Genomic DNA, 16,605 nt, shown 5'->3' with positions numbered 1-16,605 from the left:
GCTTACTCAGGAAAGTTAGGTGGGGCCAAAGGGAGGAGGTGTTGCCTTAATATTAAAATGTACACACTTAGACTGAAGTGGAGATGGACGTAGGAACCAGATGAGTTGAGAGTCTCTGGGTTAGGTTAAAAGGGGTAAAAAAACCAAGAGTGATGTCATGCTAGGGGTCTATGACAGACCACCGACCCGGGTAGAAGAGGTGTATGAGGCTTTTTTAAACAACTAACAAAATCATCTTAAGCGCAGGATTTGGTGATGATGGGGGACTTCAACCATCTGGACATATGTTGGGAAACTCACACAGCGGGGCACAGACTATCCAATAAGTTCTTGGACTGCATTGGAGACAACTTTTTATTTCAGAAGGTTGAAAAAGCTACTGGGGGGAAGCTTTTCTAGATTTGATCTTAACAAATAGGGAGGAAGTGGTTGAGAATTTGAAAGTGGAAGGCAGCTTGGGCTAAAGTGATCATGAAATCATAGAGTTCATGATTCTAAGGAATTGTAGAAGGGAGAACAGCAAAATAGACACAATGGATTTCAGGAAGGCAGATTTTGATAAGCTCAGAGAGCTGGTAGGTAAGGTCCCATGGGAAGCAAGACTAAAGGGGAAAACAACTGAAGAGAGTTGGCAGTTTTTCAAAGCGACATTATTAAGGCCCAAAAGCAAGTAATTCCGCTCCATAGAAAAGATAGAATGTATAGTAAAAGACCGCTTTGGCTTAACCAGGAGATCTTGCATGATCTAAAAATAAAAAAGGAGTCGTATAAAAAGTGGAAACGAGGTCACATTACAAAAGATGAATATAAGCAAACACAAGTATGCAGGGGCAAGGTTACAAGAGCAAAAGCAAAAAATGAGCTCAGTCCAGCTAGAGACATAAAGGGTAACAAGAAGACATTCTACAAATGTATTATAAGCAAGAGGACAGGATAGGTCCATTGCTCACTGAAGTGGGAGAAACAATAACAGGAAACTTGGAAATGGCAGAGGTGCTTAATGACTTCTTTGTTTCAGTCTTCACAAAGAAGTCTGATGAAGGAATGCCCAACATAGTGAATAGTAATAGGAATGGGGTAGGTTTAAAAGATTTTTTAAAAAAAGTTAAAAATCACTTTGAAAAGTTAGATGTCTGCAAGTCACCAGGGCCTGATGAAATGCATCCTGGAATACTCAAGGAGCTGTTAGAAGAGGTATCTGAGCCTTTAGCTATCATCTTTGAAAAATCATGGCAGACGGGAGAGATTCCAGAAGATTGGAAAAGAGCAAATCTAGTGCCCATCTATGAAAAAGGAAATAACAACCAGGAAAATACAGACCAGTCAGTTTAACTTCTGTGCCAGGGAAGATAATGGGGCAAGTAATTAAGGAATTCATCTGCAAACACCTGGAAGATAACGGGGTCATAGGTAACAGCCTGCACAGCACAGCTTTCTTTTATAGGATAATGAGTCTTGTGGATAATGAAGATGTGGTATACCTACACTTTAGTATGGCATTTGATACGGTCTCACATGATCTTCTTATCAATAAATTAGGCAAAAATAACTTTTATGGGGCTACTGTTAGGTGGATACATAATTGGCTGGATAATCATTCTCAGAGAGCAATTATTAATGGTTCACAATCCTGCCGGAAGGGCATAACAAGTGTGGTTCCGCAGGGGTCTGTTTTGGGACCGGTTCTGTTCAATATCTTTATTCACAATTTAGATACTGGCATAGAGAGTACACTTACTAAATGTGCAGATGATACCAAGCTGGAAGGGTTTGCAACTGCTTTGGAGGAGAGGGTCATAATTCAAAATGATCTGGACAAACTGGAGAAATAGTCTGAGGTAAATAGGATGAAGTTAAATCAGGACAAATGCAAATGTACACCACTTAGGAAAGAACAATCCATTTCACACATACAGAATGGGACGTGACTGTCTAGGAAAGAGTACTGCAGAAAGGTATCTAGGGGTCATAGTGTACCCCAAGCTAAATATGAGTCAACAATGTGACACTGTTGCAAAAAAAGTAAACATGATTCTGGGATGCATTAACAGGCGTGTTGTGAGCAAAACATAAGTCATTCTTCTGCTGTACTCTGCGCTGATCAGGCCTCAGTTGGAGTATTGTGTCCAGTTCTGGTCACCACATTTCAAGAAAGATGTGGAAAAATTAGAGAAGATCCAGAGAAGAGCAACAAGAATGAGTAAAGGTCTAGAGAAGGTGAGCTATGAAGGAACACTGAAAGAACTGAGCCTGTTTAGTTTGGAAAGGAGAAGTCTAAGAGGGAACATGATAGCGGTTTTCTGGCATCTAAAAGGGTGTCACAAGGAGGAGGGAGAATAATTATTGTTCTTGGCCTCTGAGGATAGGACAAGAAGCAATGGGCTTAAACTGCAGCAAGGGAGGTTTAGGTTGGACATTAGGAAAAAGTTCCTAGCTGTCAGGGTAGTCAGACACTGGAATAAATGAGAGAGGTGGTGGAATCTCCATCTCTGGAGATATTTAAGAGCAGGTTGGATAGACATCTATCAGGAATGGTCCCGACAGCGCTGAGGGCAGGGGACTGGACTCGATGACCTCTCGAGGTCCCTTCCTGTGATTCTATGATAATTTGTTGGGGAAAAGTCAACATGGTTTCTGTAAAGGGAAATCATGCCTTACTAATCTACTAGAGTTCTTTGAGGGGGTCAATAAATATGTGGACAAGGGAGATCCAGTAGATAAATTGTACTTAGATTTCCAGAAAGCCGTTCACCAAAGGCTCTCAAGTAAAGTAAGTTGTCCTGGGATAAGAGGGAAGATCCTTTCATGCATGGATTGATAACTGGTTAAAAGACAGGAAACAAAGGGTAGGAGTAAATGGTCAGTTTTCAAAATGGAGAGAGGTAACTAGTGGTGTCCCTCAAGGGTCCGTACTTGGACCAATCCTGTACAAGGGTCTGTACTTGGACCCGTACTTGGACAAAGGAGTAAACTGTGAGGTGGCAAAATTTGCAGATGATACCAAACTGTTTAAGATAGTTAAGACCAAAGAAGACTGTGAAGAGCTTCAAAAAGATCTCTCAAAACTAGGTGATGGGGCAACAAAATAGCAAATGAATTTTCATGTTGATAAATGCAAAGGTATTGCACATTGGGGAAAAAATAGTCCCCATCATTTTGTATGTATGGTTGGGATTAATTTAGCTATAACCACTCAAGAGAGATCTTGGAATCATTGTGGCTAGTTCTCTGAAAACATTCATTCAATGTGCAGCAGCAGTCAAAAAGCAAACAATGTAAGCAGTCATTTAAAAAAGGGGTAGAGAACAAGACAGAGAATATCTTATTGCCGCTGTATAAATCCATAGTACACCCACAGCTTGGATACTGTGTACAGATGTGGTCACCTCATCTCAAAAGATATATCAGTATTGGAAAAGGTTCAGAAAAGGACAACAAAAATTTCAGGGTTTGGAACGGGTGCCGTTTGAAGAGCAATTAAAAAGACTGGGACTTTTCAGCTTAGAGGAGGCTAAGGGGAGGGGATATGATAGAGGTCTATAAAATCTTGACAGGTATGGAGAAAGTCAATAAGGAAAAGTAATTTACTTGTTCACATAACATAAGAACTAAAGGCCATCAAATGAAATTAATAGGTAACAGGTTTAAAACAAACAAAAGGAAGTTTTTCTTTGTGAACTGCATGATCAGCTTGTGAAACTCCTTTCCAGACGATGTTGTGAAGACCAGAACTTTAACACGGTTCAAAACAGTAACTAGATAAATTCCTGGAGGTTAGGTCCATCAATGGCTATTAGCCAGGATGCGTAGGAATTGTGTCTCTAGCTTCCATTTGTCAGAGGCTGGAAATGGATGACAGGAGAAGAATCACTTGACTACCTATTCTGTTCACTCCCTCTGGGACATCTGGCAGTGGCTACTGTTGGAAGACAGGATACTGGGTTAGATGGATCTTTGGTCTGACTCAGTCTGGCCATTCTTTTGTTCTACATCAACAGGCAGGGAGGAGCCCGCTCCATGTCCCTCTGCAAGGAAGCAATCCGACTGGAATTTCTGTGTCCTTCACCATATCTAACTGGAGATAAGCCACCTTCCGGGAGCACACAATGTTATTGTGGACCATCTGAGCAGAGAGTTCTCATCTCGCCAAAAGTGGTGTCTCCATCCAGAGGTTACCTGCATTTTCTTCTGGAACTGGGGCTCTCTCCCCAAGTGGACCTGTTTGTGACAGACTACAACCTGAAGTGCCTCACCTTGTACTCATGGATGGGTCTAGAGGAAGGCTCCATCTCTGACACCAGTCTTCTCCCCTGGATAGACCGTCTCCTGTATGCATTTCCCTATTCCCCCTGATCATCAAGGTCCTCTAGAAGATCAGACAAGACTCTGTGGAGGTCATACTGGAGATAGCATGCTCAGCAAAGGTGCAGCGCATCCTCCTTAAACAGGAAGCCTTCAACTAGATCAACCTACATGGCCAAGTGGAAGCAGTTTTCAGCTTGGGTGTCCCCAAGGGAGGAGTTGTCCCATCGAAGCTTCAATTGGTCCTCAACTGTCTTTTGCCTTGGAAACAAGAAGGCCTCATGGTCACCTCAATCAGTGTGCCAGGCTGCAATCTTGGCCTTCCATCTGCCGATCTAGGGCACTCAGTTTTCTTGTACAGTCTTGTGCATGCTTCCTGGAAGGCTATTCCCACAGCCCCCAACCCCTCTTCCACAGTGTGATCTTAATCTGGTCCTCGCTAAGCTCGCCAGTCCTCTGTTTGAGCTAGGGATGTTAAAATGTGTTCGTTTAGGTAAACGTGTAACTGCTGACATTTTCAGGTGGTTACACGTTTACACGGCGGGGGAGGGGAAGGCGGCTCCATGAGAGCTGGTACATGTGGGGAGCCAACTTAAAAGCTGGCTCCCCACATACACTGGCTCCTGCCTCTCCCCACTCCCCCCCTCCCCCCCCCCCCCACACACACTGTTGCTTCTGAGGCAGCTTTGGGAAGGGAACTGTGTGTAATTGTGCATGTTCATATCCCTAGTTTGAGCCACTGGCTTCCTGACCCCTTTCATGCTGTCGTTGAAGGTGGCCTTTCTTGTGGTCATTACGTCGGCCAGAAGAGTCTCCAAACTAAGGATGTTAAAATGCGGTTAATTGACTAGTCAATAGGCACTTTCGCATTCCTCCTTTGAAATGTGCAAGAGCCCCAGCAACTCCGGGCTGCACGCAGGTGCCGCCTTTGAAATGCACAAGAGTCCCCAGTGAGAGCTCTTGTACATGTCAAAGCCATGGAGCCCGGGATCAGCTGGGGACACCCCAGTTGATCCCAGGCTCTCTGCAGTGTTTCCTGGAGAGTCCCCAGCTGAACCTTGGACTCCCCATAGCTGACACTTTGAATCGGGCAGATGCGTGGTTCAAAGAGACAGCTGCCGAACAGCTGATCCACGGATCAGCTGTTTGGTGGCTGTCCCTTTAAATCACGTGTCCCTTCGATTCAAAGGAGCAGCTGTGGGAAGCCCGGGGTCAGCTGGAGACTCCCCAGCTGATCCCGGGCTCCCACAGTATTTCCCAGAATGCGGGATCAGTGCCTATAGACTAGTCAAAGAACTATCCAGTAAGCAAATGTTTATCAGATAGTCGACTAGTCTTGAACATCCTTATTCCAAACTTCACATGCTAATATCAGAGCTGCTTGACACCATCTTCAAACATAAGGTGCAACTGAGGCCACACCCAGCTGTTCTTCCAAAGGTGGTCTCAGCATTTCACATGGGCCTCCCAGTCTTGTATCCCAGTCCTCGTGCCCAGTGAAGAAAGACACCTGCACACTCTAGACGTCAGGAGGGCCCTTTTGTTCTACCTGGAAAGAACAAAGCTCTTTCGTAAGTCCACACAGATGTTTGTGGTCTACGCGGATAGGATGAAAGGCCATCTCGTATTGTCCCAGAGGATAGCCAGATTGATCACCACATGCATCCACACATGCTACAACCTACCAGGCGTTCCGGCCCCAGACTTGGTCAAGGCTTTCTGCTAGAACCCAGGCCTCGTCTGCGGCCTTTTTGGTGAACGTCCTGGTCTAAGACATCTGTCGGGCGGCAGCATGATCATCAGTGCACACTTTCGTATCCCACTGTGCAATCACACCCCTGCTAGGAGCAACATGGCATTAGGTAGAGCTGTGTTGCAGTCCGCCTGTTCTTGAGTCTCCTACCTGGCCCACTACTAGCAGTCACCTATGTTGAATGGACATGAGCAAGCATTGGAAGAGGAAGAGACAGTTCCCTGTTCTGTAACTGGTGTTCTTTGAGATGCGTTCATGTCCATTCAACCTTCCACCTTCCTTCCCCGCTGTTGGCGTCTCCCAGCAAAAGGACCTGAGAAGGGAGGGGCCCAGGAGCTTTCTATGTAGGATGGCATGTGCACGCCATTCCAGGGGGTACTGAGACCCAGGGCCCTATGGGTACTGCTGAGGGAAAATCTTCCAGCACCTGGGCATGTGGCAGGGGTGGGCAATTCTTTTTAAGGGGGGGAGGGGTCCACTCCAAGAACTTGGTAAATGAGTGTGGGGTCTGGGAGGGAGTGTGGGTGAAGGAGGAGGTTATGATCTGGGCAGGGGACTGGGGTGCAGAAGGGGATACAGAGGCTTTAGGTTACATGGGGTAGTGTGTTAGTGGGGAGAGGGGCAGGGAGGGGCAGAGGGTTGGGGAGGAATGTGGGGCTGGGTGCTGGAGCTAGGCTCTGGCCAGGAGAGGCTTACCTGGGTTACTTCCAGCCAGCAGCCCTGCAGGTTTCTCAGCCAGGCTCCCTACCGTCCATGCTCGCACAGGCTGCTGAGAGTAGCCTGCTGCAAGGGCCACGTGTGCTTCTCTGAAGAACAGGGAGTGCGAGCAGGGGAGGGATACTTCGCACATTTCCTATTCTTTAAAAAGGCGTTCTTGAATGCAAACAGGGCTTTTTCGAAAGAGAGCATCCAGACTGCCTGGGTGCTTTCTTTCGAAAAAGCGGCTTGCTTTTTCGAAAGTACTGCTTGCAGTCTACACTCGCTTTTTCGAAAGGCTTTTTCGAAAGTATCTTTCGAAAAAACCTCTTTCGAAAGAGGCTTGCAGTCTAGACGTAGCCTTAGAGTCTTAATCCTATTTTTGGCCAAAGAATTATTTTTGTTGTACATCGCCACCATTCCTGGCCATGGGGTTCATTGGTTGTTGTAGCGTAAACACCAAATGAAGAATATGAGCTATCTTCTAAAAAATCTTCATTTTATCAAATTTTAATGCTATCCTTGTTATGCAAGACATATTTGCAAGGGTCACACAAATTAGTGTGGCTTGTGGGCTTTTCAGTCACATGTATTCTCCCCTAACTGAAATTGATACTTTTACCAGGACTGCAAGTGTGCAGAAAGGAAACTAGTATGTAGCTATATGGTGTTCTTGTTACATTCTAAGTTCTCACCTGTCGTTTCCATGTCCTCAGCTATTTCATTGTCCAACACAGTTGTGAGTATTATTTGTGGAATGTTATACAGTACTGCTAGGGCCTGGGATTCCCCCTCCCCCCCCCCCCCCAAACATTGAGAGGCAGAGGGACAGCTGCTTTGGAAGAGAAATTCTGCTCCGAGGACTGCTAGGCCTCTCTGGTCGCTTATTCAGGTCTTCCAACAGGAAACAGCATAACGTGTAACCATTAGTGGTTATTCAAGTACACCATCTTAAAAGACTAAAATTTAAGAAATGCTGAATTAGTCAAACACGCTACAGAGCAACACTTCAGCCACTTACCGAATCTTCGGTGGGCCCCGCTCTGTACACAGACATCATGCAACAAAGCAGAATCGCCAAAATAATGTTGGGGCATGAACAATCAGCTTCCTACCTTTCAGAACACAGTAGCTTATGCTTGGAGGTAAAGGATGCCTGATGGTTTAGGTGAAGTAAAGGTGACTTAAAACTCAGCCAGGTTAACAAATCTGGTCTTTTGAATTTAAAAATTGAACTAAAATAATTTAGTCTGAGGAAAACAGTTTCTGTAAATTTTCCAAATTTTGTGTGTCTACCTTGCACTCTTCAAGCATACCCAATTACAAATGTGTATAGGTTTAAAGCGTGGATGTGGTTCATGAAATTCATGGTATTTAATTTCTGCAAATAATCAGTAATATGAAAAATACAACCGCATCTGGTAGTAGTATAGCAGTATAATACTGCTGTCTTCACTGTGCCAAATGGAATGTGTAAGTTGCACATTTCTATACAGAGTTTTTTAAAAAGCACCATACACAGGTTTCACTTGTTCAGTGTGGTTGCAGAATACCTTGCTACATTTCTTTTAAGGGACATTAATTATTTAGTCTGCTTCACTGTAGTAATCGACTTAAATGTATATTAATCAGCTGCCCCTTAATTTAGCCATACAGGACTGTGGAACTTGGCCATGATTTCACTGTACAATCCTGCTTTCAAAAAGGAATTAAGCAATATGATGTAGGTTGCAAAGGCAAGTACACAAAAGTTAGGTAATGCTGTCCATGCTTCTTTAATTTAGCCTCCATATGCATTATGATACAGTGTTTTATTTTTATATGACCCCTGCCTCATTCAGTGCTTACTGAATGAACAGCCACTCAGTAGCTGATTGTATCCTCCTTGTACAGTGTGTGGCCAGCAATGCGCATTATTTGTGTACCATTCAAACCCCGCTTTCAGAGTCGTGAGTTTTGTTTAGCTTTGAATTTGTAACTGGGGGGGGGGGGGGGGCGGTTGCAGATTCTGTTAATTTGATTTACATCAGTATATAGGGGAAATCTGCAAATGCAGTGCAAGTGTTTGAAGTTTTAAAATGCATTTAAAACATAGTTTCAGCATAAAATGCTAGTTCCCCGTTGCTAAAGAAGGTAATGGGGAATAAGTAATCTGAGAGTGCTTCCTAGCTGTGTGAGGACCCCCTTTCCCCTCCATATGTGATACTGGGTTAAGGCACTTTATCTCTGTGCCTTACTTTCCTAGCCACGCAACATAGATACTTCCTTTTTCCACCACTCTTTTTCTACACTATTTAAATGGTGAGTTCTTAATGTTTGTACAGTGACTAGAACAATGTGCCAGGTTGGGGCTTCTAATTCACTGCTGTAAAACAAATAATAAAAGAATGTATAATGTTTAATTACAGTGATTGTTTGATTCGTGTATTGTCTTATATCATAATGAATTTGGAATCTGAAGTTTTTTAATTATCTTTCTTACAGCTGCTGCAAGTCCTTTGCATATGTTAGCAACCCATGCATCCGCATCAGCATCTCTTCCAACAAAACGCCAGAACGGAGACCAGTCAGAACAACAGGAACTTAAACGTATCAAAACAGAGGATGGAGAAAGCATAGTCATAGCTGTTAATGTGGACACCCCATCTGTGGCAGTGAGTGATCAAGGCAGCCAGAACTAGAAGCTTGTGGAGTTTTTGTTTTAAAAAAAAAAATCAACTCCATGGTGCCAAAAGGAGACATTTAAATGTAACACCTAAAACATTGGAACACGTTCTCATGCAGTGGGGAAAGGGGCCCTGTGATCAGACTTCAACTTTCAGCACTGAAAAAACAACACAGGTGGCCTTAAAACTCAGTAATTTAAAAAAATCAAACTGCAAAACATCTTGTTCCAGAGGCTGTGACCCTGCTCGTCCCCACCCCCTACTGAACTAACTTTGAATACACTGAGAGAGCCAGTGTTGAGGAGGGCCGCGGCTTTATTAAATCTTCATTGGATTATTTTAAGGACTGAGTATCTCAGTGTAATGGCAGCATGATAAGCGCTTAGTGTGAACTGGTTTCAAATGATTGTATATTCCTTAAAGGGAACAGAGGCAAGGAGCCATTTCCTACATCTTGGCAGCTAGCCTTTCATAATTACCTACCCAATGCAGTTGTTGGTAGATATGCAGTATTTTGTTGTTCACATGTGGAATTAGAAATTTTTGAGGTGTATTTTCATTTCTTTGCAAAATAATGGGGTCTTTGACATTTCAAATCACTCCATTTCTACTCCGGAAACTTTGGAATCACACAATACTTTTCATGTGAAATTTTGTTTCGTAAAAAACTGAATGTAGGGTTTTTTTAACCAATGGAATGATTTACTTTTTCTGTCCTGTTAAAGTTCAGATAAAGCTACTTTATTACATCTTCAAATTTTCATATTTTAGCAGTTGCCTGATAAATTTAATCAAATTTTATTACCATGTGTAGTGATCAAATGCTTCTTCGGGCTTGCATGTAACTGATTAGAAATTACAATGTAAATGAGCCGTTAACTGACGTAAAGAACTGCTATGAATTTGACCAGAGCTGCACTTACCTGTTTCTCTTTATTGCTACCTTTTGCTGTTTGTTATTTTGTGTTGACTTTGACTGTCCCTGGCATATTTTTCCAGTCTAAAGTAAAACAAGAGTCTCGCTTAATATTGTGTATGTTTAAGATAGCAGACTGTTCTTCATTTAGAAAAGATAAAATCCTTTATCACAAGTCCTTTTAAAAAGAAAGTAAAAATTAACTTGTCAGAGGTATATTCAGTATTTTTAAGCTTAAGCACCCATCTGTAGAAATTAATCTGACCAGTTTATCCATAAGACTTTTGATGTCATACACATCTGGGGTCTCTATTAAGAGTAGCTGTTGTGGTTTTCTAACAGTGGCTACCATATTATTATAATAAAAGGGTTTTTTTAAAATGTGTGTTCTGCAGTTGAACAGTTTAAAATGTATGGGTAATTATTCACTTGAACTGTGGTGATAGCTTCCACCTTACATTTCCAAATTAAACGTAAAGTTCAGGCTGCTGTTCAGTCATTAATTCACATAACGTCTTGTTCCTTCATACAGGAAGATGAGTGAAGGCTGGAAAGTGGGCTTTAACTGTGAATTCCAATTTGTTACTTTCTGTTATCATGTCATTATTATTTATATAAATACTTTTTTCCATTTCAAAAAAGGAAAATCTGTATTTTCATGGAGGGCTGAAACAGCTTTTATTTCGTTAGCTTAAGGAAACTCTATTTACCTGAAGACCAAATTGAGAAATCTGTACTATCATGTTAATCCACTAAATGGAACTGTTATAATTTCAATGCAGATAATACATATTAAAATTATGAAAAGTACTGTACACTAGGTGAGTTAAGAGGCATTTAGAAAAATCTGATGTAAAATTCCAAATTTGTATTCAGAGCATTAGAGGGAGTTTAAAAAATATTGAGAACAATAAGCATCTCATCCCTTGGTAGTGATCTATAGGGGGAGGGGTATTATTACTGGACACTTCATAATTTATACACAGCCATGTAGATTTCATTTAAAATCAAAGCAGTAGTTAGATATAAACCTACCGATTAGAACTTCGTTTATATTTAGAAGCGAGAGTCTGTTCACATCTAAAAAGGAACAAATCAGTGAAATCTTTTTAATAAATGTTAAATTATTCAAAAAGCATCACTAACTTAGTCTAACAGTTATTCAACAAGTGTGTTTATGAAGTGTTCTTTGCTCTGCTGCTTATCAGAGTTTATACAGGCAGTATCAATAGAGCTGCTACTAGCACAGCAGTGACTTGGTCTTGAATGTTTAAGCAGGAAAAGGCTGTGCTCACAAACTGGTTCTGATCCTGATAATATGGGGTGGATTTGGCCCTAATTCTGTAGTACCGTGAAGGCTATACAAATGGAAATTTGGTAGCAAATCTTGATTGAAATAATTTGAGTCGCATGGAGTTTGTCACAGGAATATTAAGAGAAACCCTGTGCATGAACTTTGTGGACTAAAGGTTTCTTTTAATGTGTGGGTTTCCAAGGAATGTTTACAAATATTCAAGAACAAAAATGCATTACTACTTCCATGGATGCAGTACTTTAACATTCAAATGTAAATGAATGAACTCAGGTTATTTTTAAGAGAGCTGTTCCTTTAGCAGTTTGATGAATGTCAAACATGTTTGGTTGTAGAAAGCATCTTAGATACAATGATACATGAAACAGTTTTGGTAAGATTCTGTAATTACAGCCATGCTTCACTTGGTATGGTACTGATGATGACCTTACTGAATCGGAGTAGAATATTGTTCCCTTTGGAATCTTGCAGCCCCCTTGGTTTTGTTTTGACTGACCAAAAACTTCCTCAAATGTGCCATAAATGTAGGGCATTGCCCTCCCACTAATATTGATTGGTCTCTGATACAATTGCCTCTTGTAACTGATGTACTGTATTACCTTCCCATGGATTCCTTCCAGTGTCCATCTCTTCTTTTTTTTAACCCAGCCTTTTATGAAAAAGGCTGTGAAAATGTCTAATATAAGCAAACTAGCTGGTAGTATTGTAAATGGGATTTGACCAAAGCATTTTATAACTTCCCGCCTTAGAGCAATTGTGGAAGATTAAATGTTCACTAGCACGCAGTGCTAGTCTGTGTCTTGCTTTTATGCTGACTTCCTTTGTCATGTGAGTCTTCATGACAATGTCTCCAAGCCCCCACCTCTCCAAGGATAAGATCTTTGAGAAACTGGGGTGGGATAGATGGTGGCCTTCACTTTCAAGCCAGACTTCAGCCCAAGCCCTTGAGAGTTAGGGTCCTCTGAGTCCTTGAACGAGAAGATTCTCAGGCCTCATCTTGTGCTGGCCCTATGATGGCAGCCCTCTTCTATTGTATGGTGTTAGAAAGCCATATTCAGAACCCAATCCTAGTCCCCAATACAACCAGAAGAGACAAAACACTCATTTTCTCTAGTAGGTGAAGTTATCTGACAGATAATCTCACAGATTTTTGTATGTTTGCCACTTTACATAAATGTGCAACAGCTTACTATTACACTATTCTTGATTTTACTGATTTAGGTACAAGTAATCTGTGCTAATCACAGGGATATCTGTGAAAGTGCTTGGGTGAGTAAATCACTTTCCAGTTTAGATAACTAGACAAGAGAGAAAATAGCAATGAGAGAGTTATTTTCAGTTTTCATTGTTTTTGTTTGTTCCAGAGTGAAATTATTTAAATTGAAAATCAGAAAGTAGGAAACATTGATTTTAAATATCAATTTTAATTGTATGCATTTGTACGTTAGTTATTTTTCTAAGGAGATGTTGATTCTTCTTGGTTGTTAGCCATTAAATTGTAGATTTACAACTAAATAGAGCCTTTACACTAAATTTGGTACTACTTTTTGCTCACCAAGAGGATAAAGTATATTTATAAAAATTCATGTAAGTACTTGTATAGCTAAACATACATTTATTAAGATTTTTTTATTGTTCCAAAATAGTGAATGATGCATTTCCTATTTACTAGACTAATTTTTTACTTGTGATATGTCAGTCTGCAAGTGGATGGAAGTTGGAATTCAATTAAAAATGCACATAAACAGAAACCTCAGATTGTTTTTATTAAATAAATCTACCTTAAATGTGCTGGATCTCTAAGGAAAAGGTTATCAAAACATCTTTTGAATTTGTGTAGTGAGTTAATTGTTTCTGGTTATCATGTCCTTCAAGATTATAGGACTAGTTGGTCTCATCCTAATTGAGATCTCATTTTTTTATTCATAAATTGCAAGAAAAAACAAGGTTTCCTGTTGTTTTAACTTATAGCTGCTTTCTTAGTTTTGAATGAACGGAAATGAAAACTTTCTCTTGGGACTTGCAAAAGAGGATACAGCTATAAAAGTCAGCTTAGTGCTTCAGCAACTTGATTCCAGAGGATAACCAATGTCAGCCAGCAGTTTGACCTTCCTTTGTCTGCATTCTTGTAATGCTTAAGTATTTTAATTTAGATTTCAATAGATTACAGTGAGTCTAGGCCTTAATTTAAGTTGCTATCTTTTTAAATTTACTTCTAAAATGTAAGTCAAATTATTCTCTCCCCTTGTTTGTTCGTTGATTAGAAATTCACAAACTATTTATTACCTTTTCTTTTTGTGCTGTAACTGTATAAAAAACAGACCTATTTCAGTTTGAAAGAGTTCAGAAAATGTTGTTTTCTCATTTTACAGGAGACCTAATGGAAATGTGTGTGCCACTACTGCAAAAATGAATTTTCTGTTAGTGTGTAAAAGTTTCACTGAAGTTGAATTAGCAATGCCATGTACATTTATCATACCGGCAAATAATTTTTCTTTTCAGGGATTTGGACTAATACATGTTAGGATTGCACATAGCATTTACCAGCACCACCACCTCTTATATCCCAAGATGGTATCAGAGTATTTCCTCTTCTCTAATGGGTAGGCAGTGTCTTCTAGATTAAAAATGCTTTTGATCAGCAGAAATCTGTGAGTCTTGCCAATACCATGACAAGCAATACATAAACTCTTCATTAAGTCAAGAAGGTCCCCCATAGGAGTTTCATGAGCCCGCTACTTGTAATTAGGAATGTAAACTGCTAAAAATCATAGTCATTACACGTGTTGCAGGCTATGCAGTATAAAGTTTACATAAGCTTTATACTACAGCACCTGCAGCAGAGCCTCCTGGGGTACAGCCCCTAATGATTAACCAGAACTAGTGATGCCTCACCCTTTAAGGCTTACCTTCAATCAAGTCACCATTTCATGATCAAAGTGGCCTTACAAATTCAACTATTTCTTCCTATGTCAAAAGCAATTCTAGAACAGCCTTTCCTCAGTTCCTTCTATGCCTTCTGAACTAGTCTCTGTACATTTCAAGTTCACTATGTACAGCTTTCGTCTAAACAACACCTCTTTTCCTGGCCTAGCCTTAAGTAAGCTGTTCTCTCATCACACCCAAGTCTCTGATGCCAATTATCACAAGCTTTATTAACTAGCATGCAAGTTTGTTCTTATTCCCCATACTTCTCATATTAGATCATTCTTTAAGATACTGATTTGATTACTGCCTCCTATGATTCTGACCTTTCTCTGTTGCATATTTTTAACTGACCTGGGGGATTTTTGGCTCCTGCCCCCCTTGCTTGGTAAGGTAGTTTGAATTCAACTATGTTGTTCCCTTTCTTTGATAGGGTCAACCTATCTCTGCCTCACTGTCCTGTGAATGGCCCCTGGTGAAAAATGACATTTACCTGCACCATATAGCTGGCACCTTACCCCCAAAGGATTTAAGATCCTACCACCTGTAGCCCCAGCTCCTTGGCCCTTACCCCAGAAGCTCTGCTCCTGGTCATACTTTACATAATCAGTAGTGTCCACAGGGAGCTGCAGATAAGCCTTCATAGAGCCAGGGAAGGGTAGGTTGAAGCCTGTTCCTGTACCTTGTAGTCTTTGGAATGGACATGAAATTGGCATGAAGGTGGGGGGAGGAGATTGCCCACTTTTAAAAACTATTTTGTGCATTTCTGAACTGGCCATGGGCTGCTGTGGAAGGGGTGGGGTCACCCTGTGGACCCTGCTGCTGGGATGCTCAGGCAGTGCAGTAAAAGTGCAGTCCATGTGGCTCTGTAGGGAGGAGGTGGCTTCTTGTGAGGAACCCCGGGCCCAATACTCAGTTCTTATTGCCTAGAAACAACTGGCCAATAGGAATTGACCCCAGCCAATCTCTCAGCTACTGTTGGCTGGAAACACCCAACAGCAGCCAATAGGAGCTGAGAGATGGGGAAGGGAGTAGCACCAGCCTTTTCCCCTTCCTGCAGCTGAGTGCCATGTGGCGGAAGTAGCTTGCAGTCTGAAGTGATCTGGAGCTGCAGCAAACAGGGAGCTCAGCCTGCCTGGGTGGTGCTGCACCTTCCATTCAGTGCTTGCCTCTGGCCACTCCTGTCCCTCACCCAGGTCAGCAGCCAAGCCCTCTGCACAACCCATTGCCCCAGGTCACAGCTCCCTCCCAGACCCTATACCACCTCCTACACCCTTCCCCCAGGCTGGACTCCTCTTCTGCAACCATACTCCCTCCCTGCCCCAGGTCACAGCCCTCTCCTTCATCCCAAGCATGCTTCTGCACTCACCCTAGAACCAATATCTCCACAGACGTGTGTGGCCCTTGACCATGTTCCAAAAATTATTGCCCACCCCTGCTCTAGGTGCAGCAATGGGAGCCCTCTTGTGTGACCCTCGGCCCATCAGGGCTTGAGGGGGGGGGGGGGGGAAGAAAGGGAGAGATGGGACACCATGAAATCTCCTGCCCTGGCAGGGGTGTGTAGCAATTAGAGCAGTGGTCACCAACAAGTAGCTTGGGGTCTAGTGGTAATTCCTCCAGCCGCTGACAGCTGATCCTGACTGGTTTGGTCAGGAAGCTACCAAGTGCTGGCACTTCAGCTGCCCCCTCATGCCAAACAGGATGGGGGGAGCTTGAGCGAGCTGGGGTGGGGCCTCACAACAGGCATGGCAGGCTGCAGGGCAAGGGGCTTGGGGTGTGATCCTGGATCACACAACTTCACAAAGTGATCTTGTGCTTAAAAAGGTTGGAGACCCCTGAAATAGAGAGTGTTACCAGCTGTTTTAAAACAGCTGCTATTTCTCTAGCAGCTGTGGGCCTTGGCTCTGCTGGCCCCAGCTCTTGAGTGCAGCCTGCAGGGGCCTCTTCGCCCACCCCTGAGCTAAAACCTCCCTAGCCTACAGGCCTGCTAGCCTACAATGGGCTGGGCTATTTTGTTCCATTTGAGCTGGAGGCT

At 42.3% G+C, this 16,605-nt stretch overlaps 1 protein-coding gene across 1 annotated transcript in view; it reads left to right on the top strand.

The window, feature by feature from the left end:
• The window catches only part of FOXK2 (forkhead box K2), a 96,157-nt gene extending 84,686 nt beyond the window's left edge, over positions 1–11,471 (top strand). The window contains exon 9 of the mRNA XM_075903536.1: positions 9,236–11,471. Within this exon, the coding sequence (XP_075759651.1) occupies positions 9,236–9,432 (197 nt within the window). The 3' untranslated portion in view covers positions 9,433–11,471. The remainder of the gene's footprint in view (positions 1–9,235) is intronic.
• The last annotated feature ends 5,134 nt before the right edge of the window (positions 11,472–16,605 follow it).

This window comes from Pelodiscus sinensis, chromosome 20, assembly GCF_049634645.1.
Source record: "Pelodiscus sinensis isolate JC-2024 chromosome 20, ASM4963464v1, whole genome shotgun sequence".
NCBI lineage: Eukaryota > Metazoa > Chordata > Testudines > Trionychidae > Pelodiscus > Pelodiscus sinensis.
The sequence above is the reverse complement of the archived record's forward strand: the minus strand, read 5'-3'. Positions and strand labels throughout refer to the sequence as shown.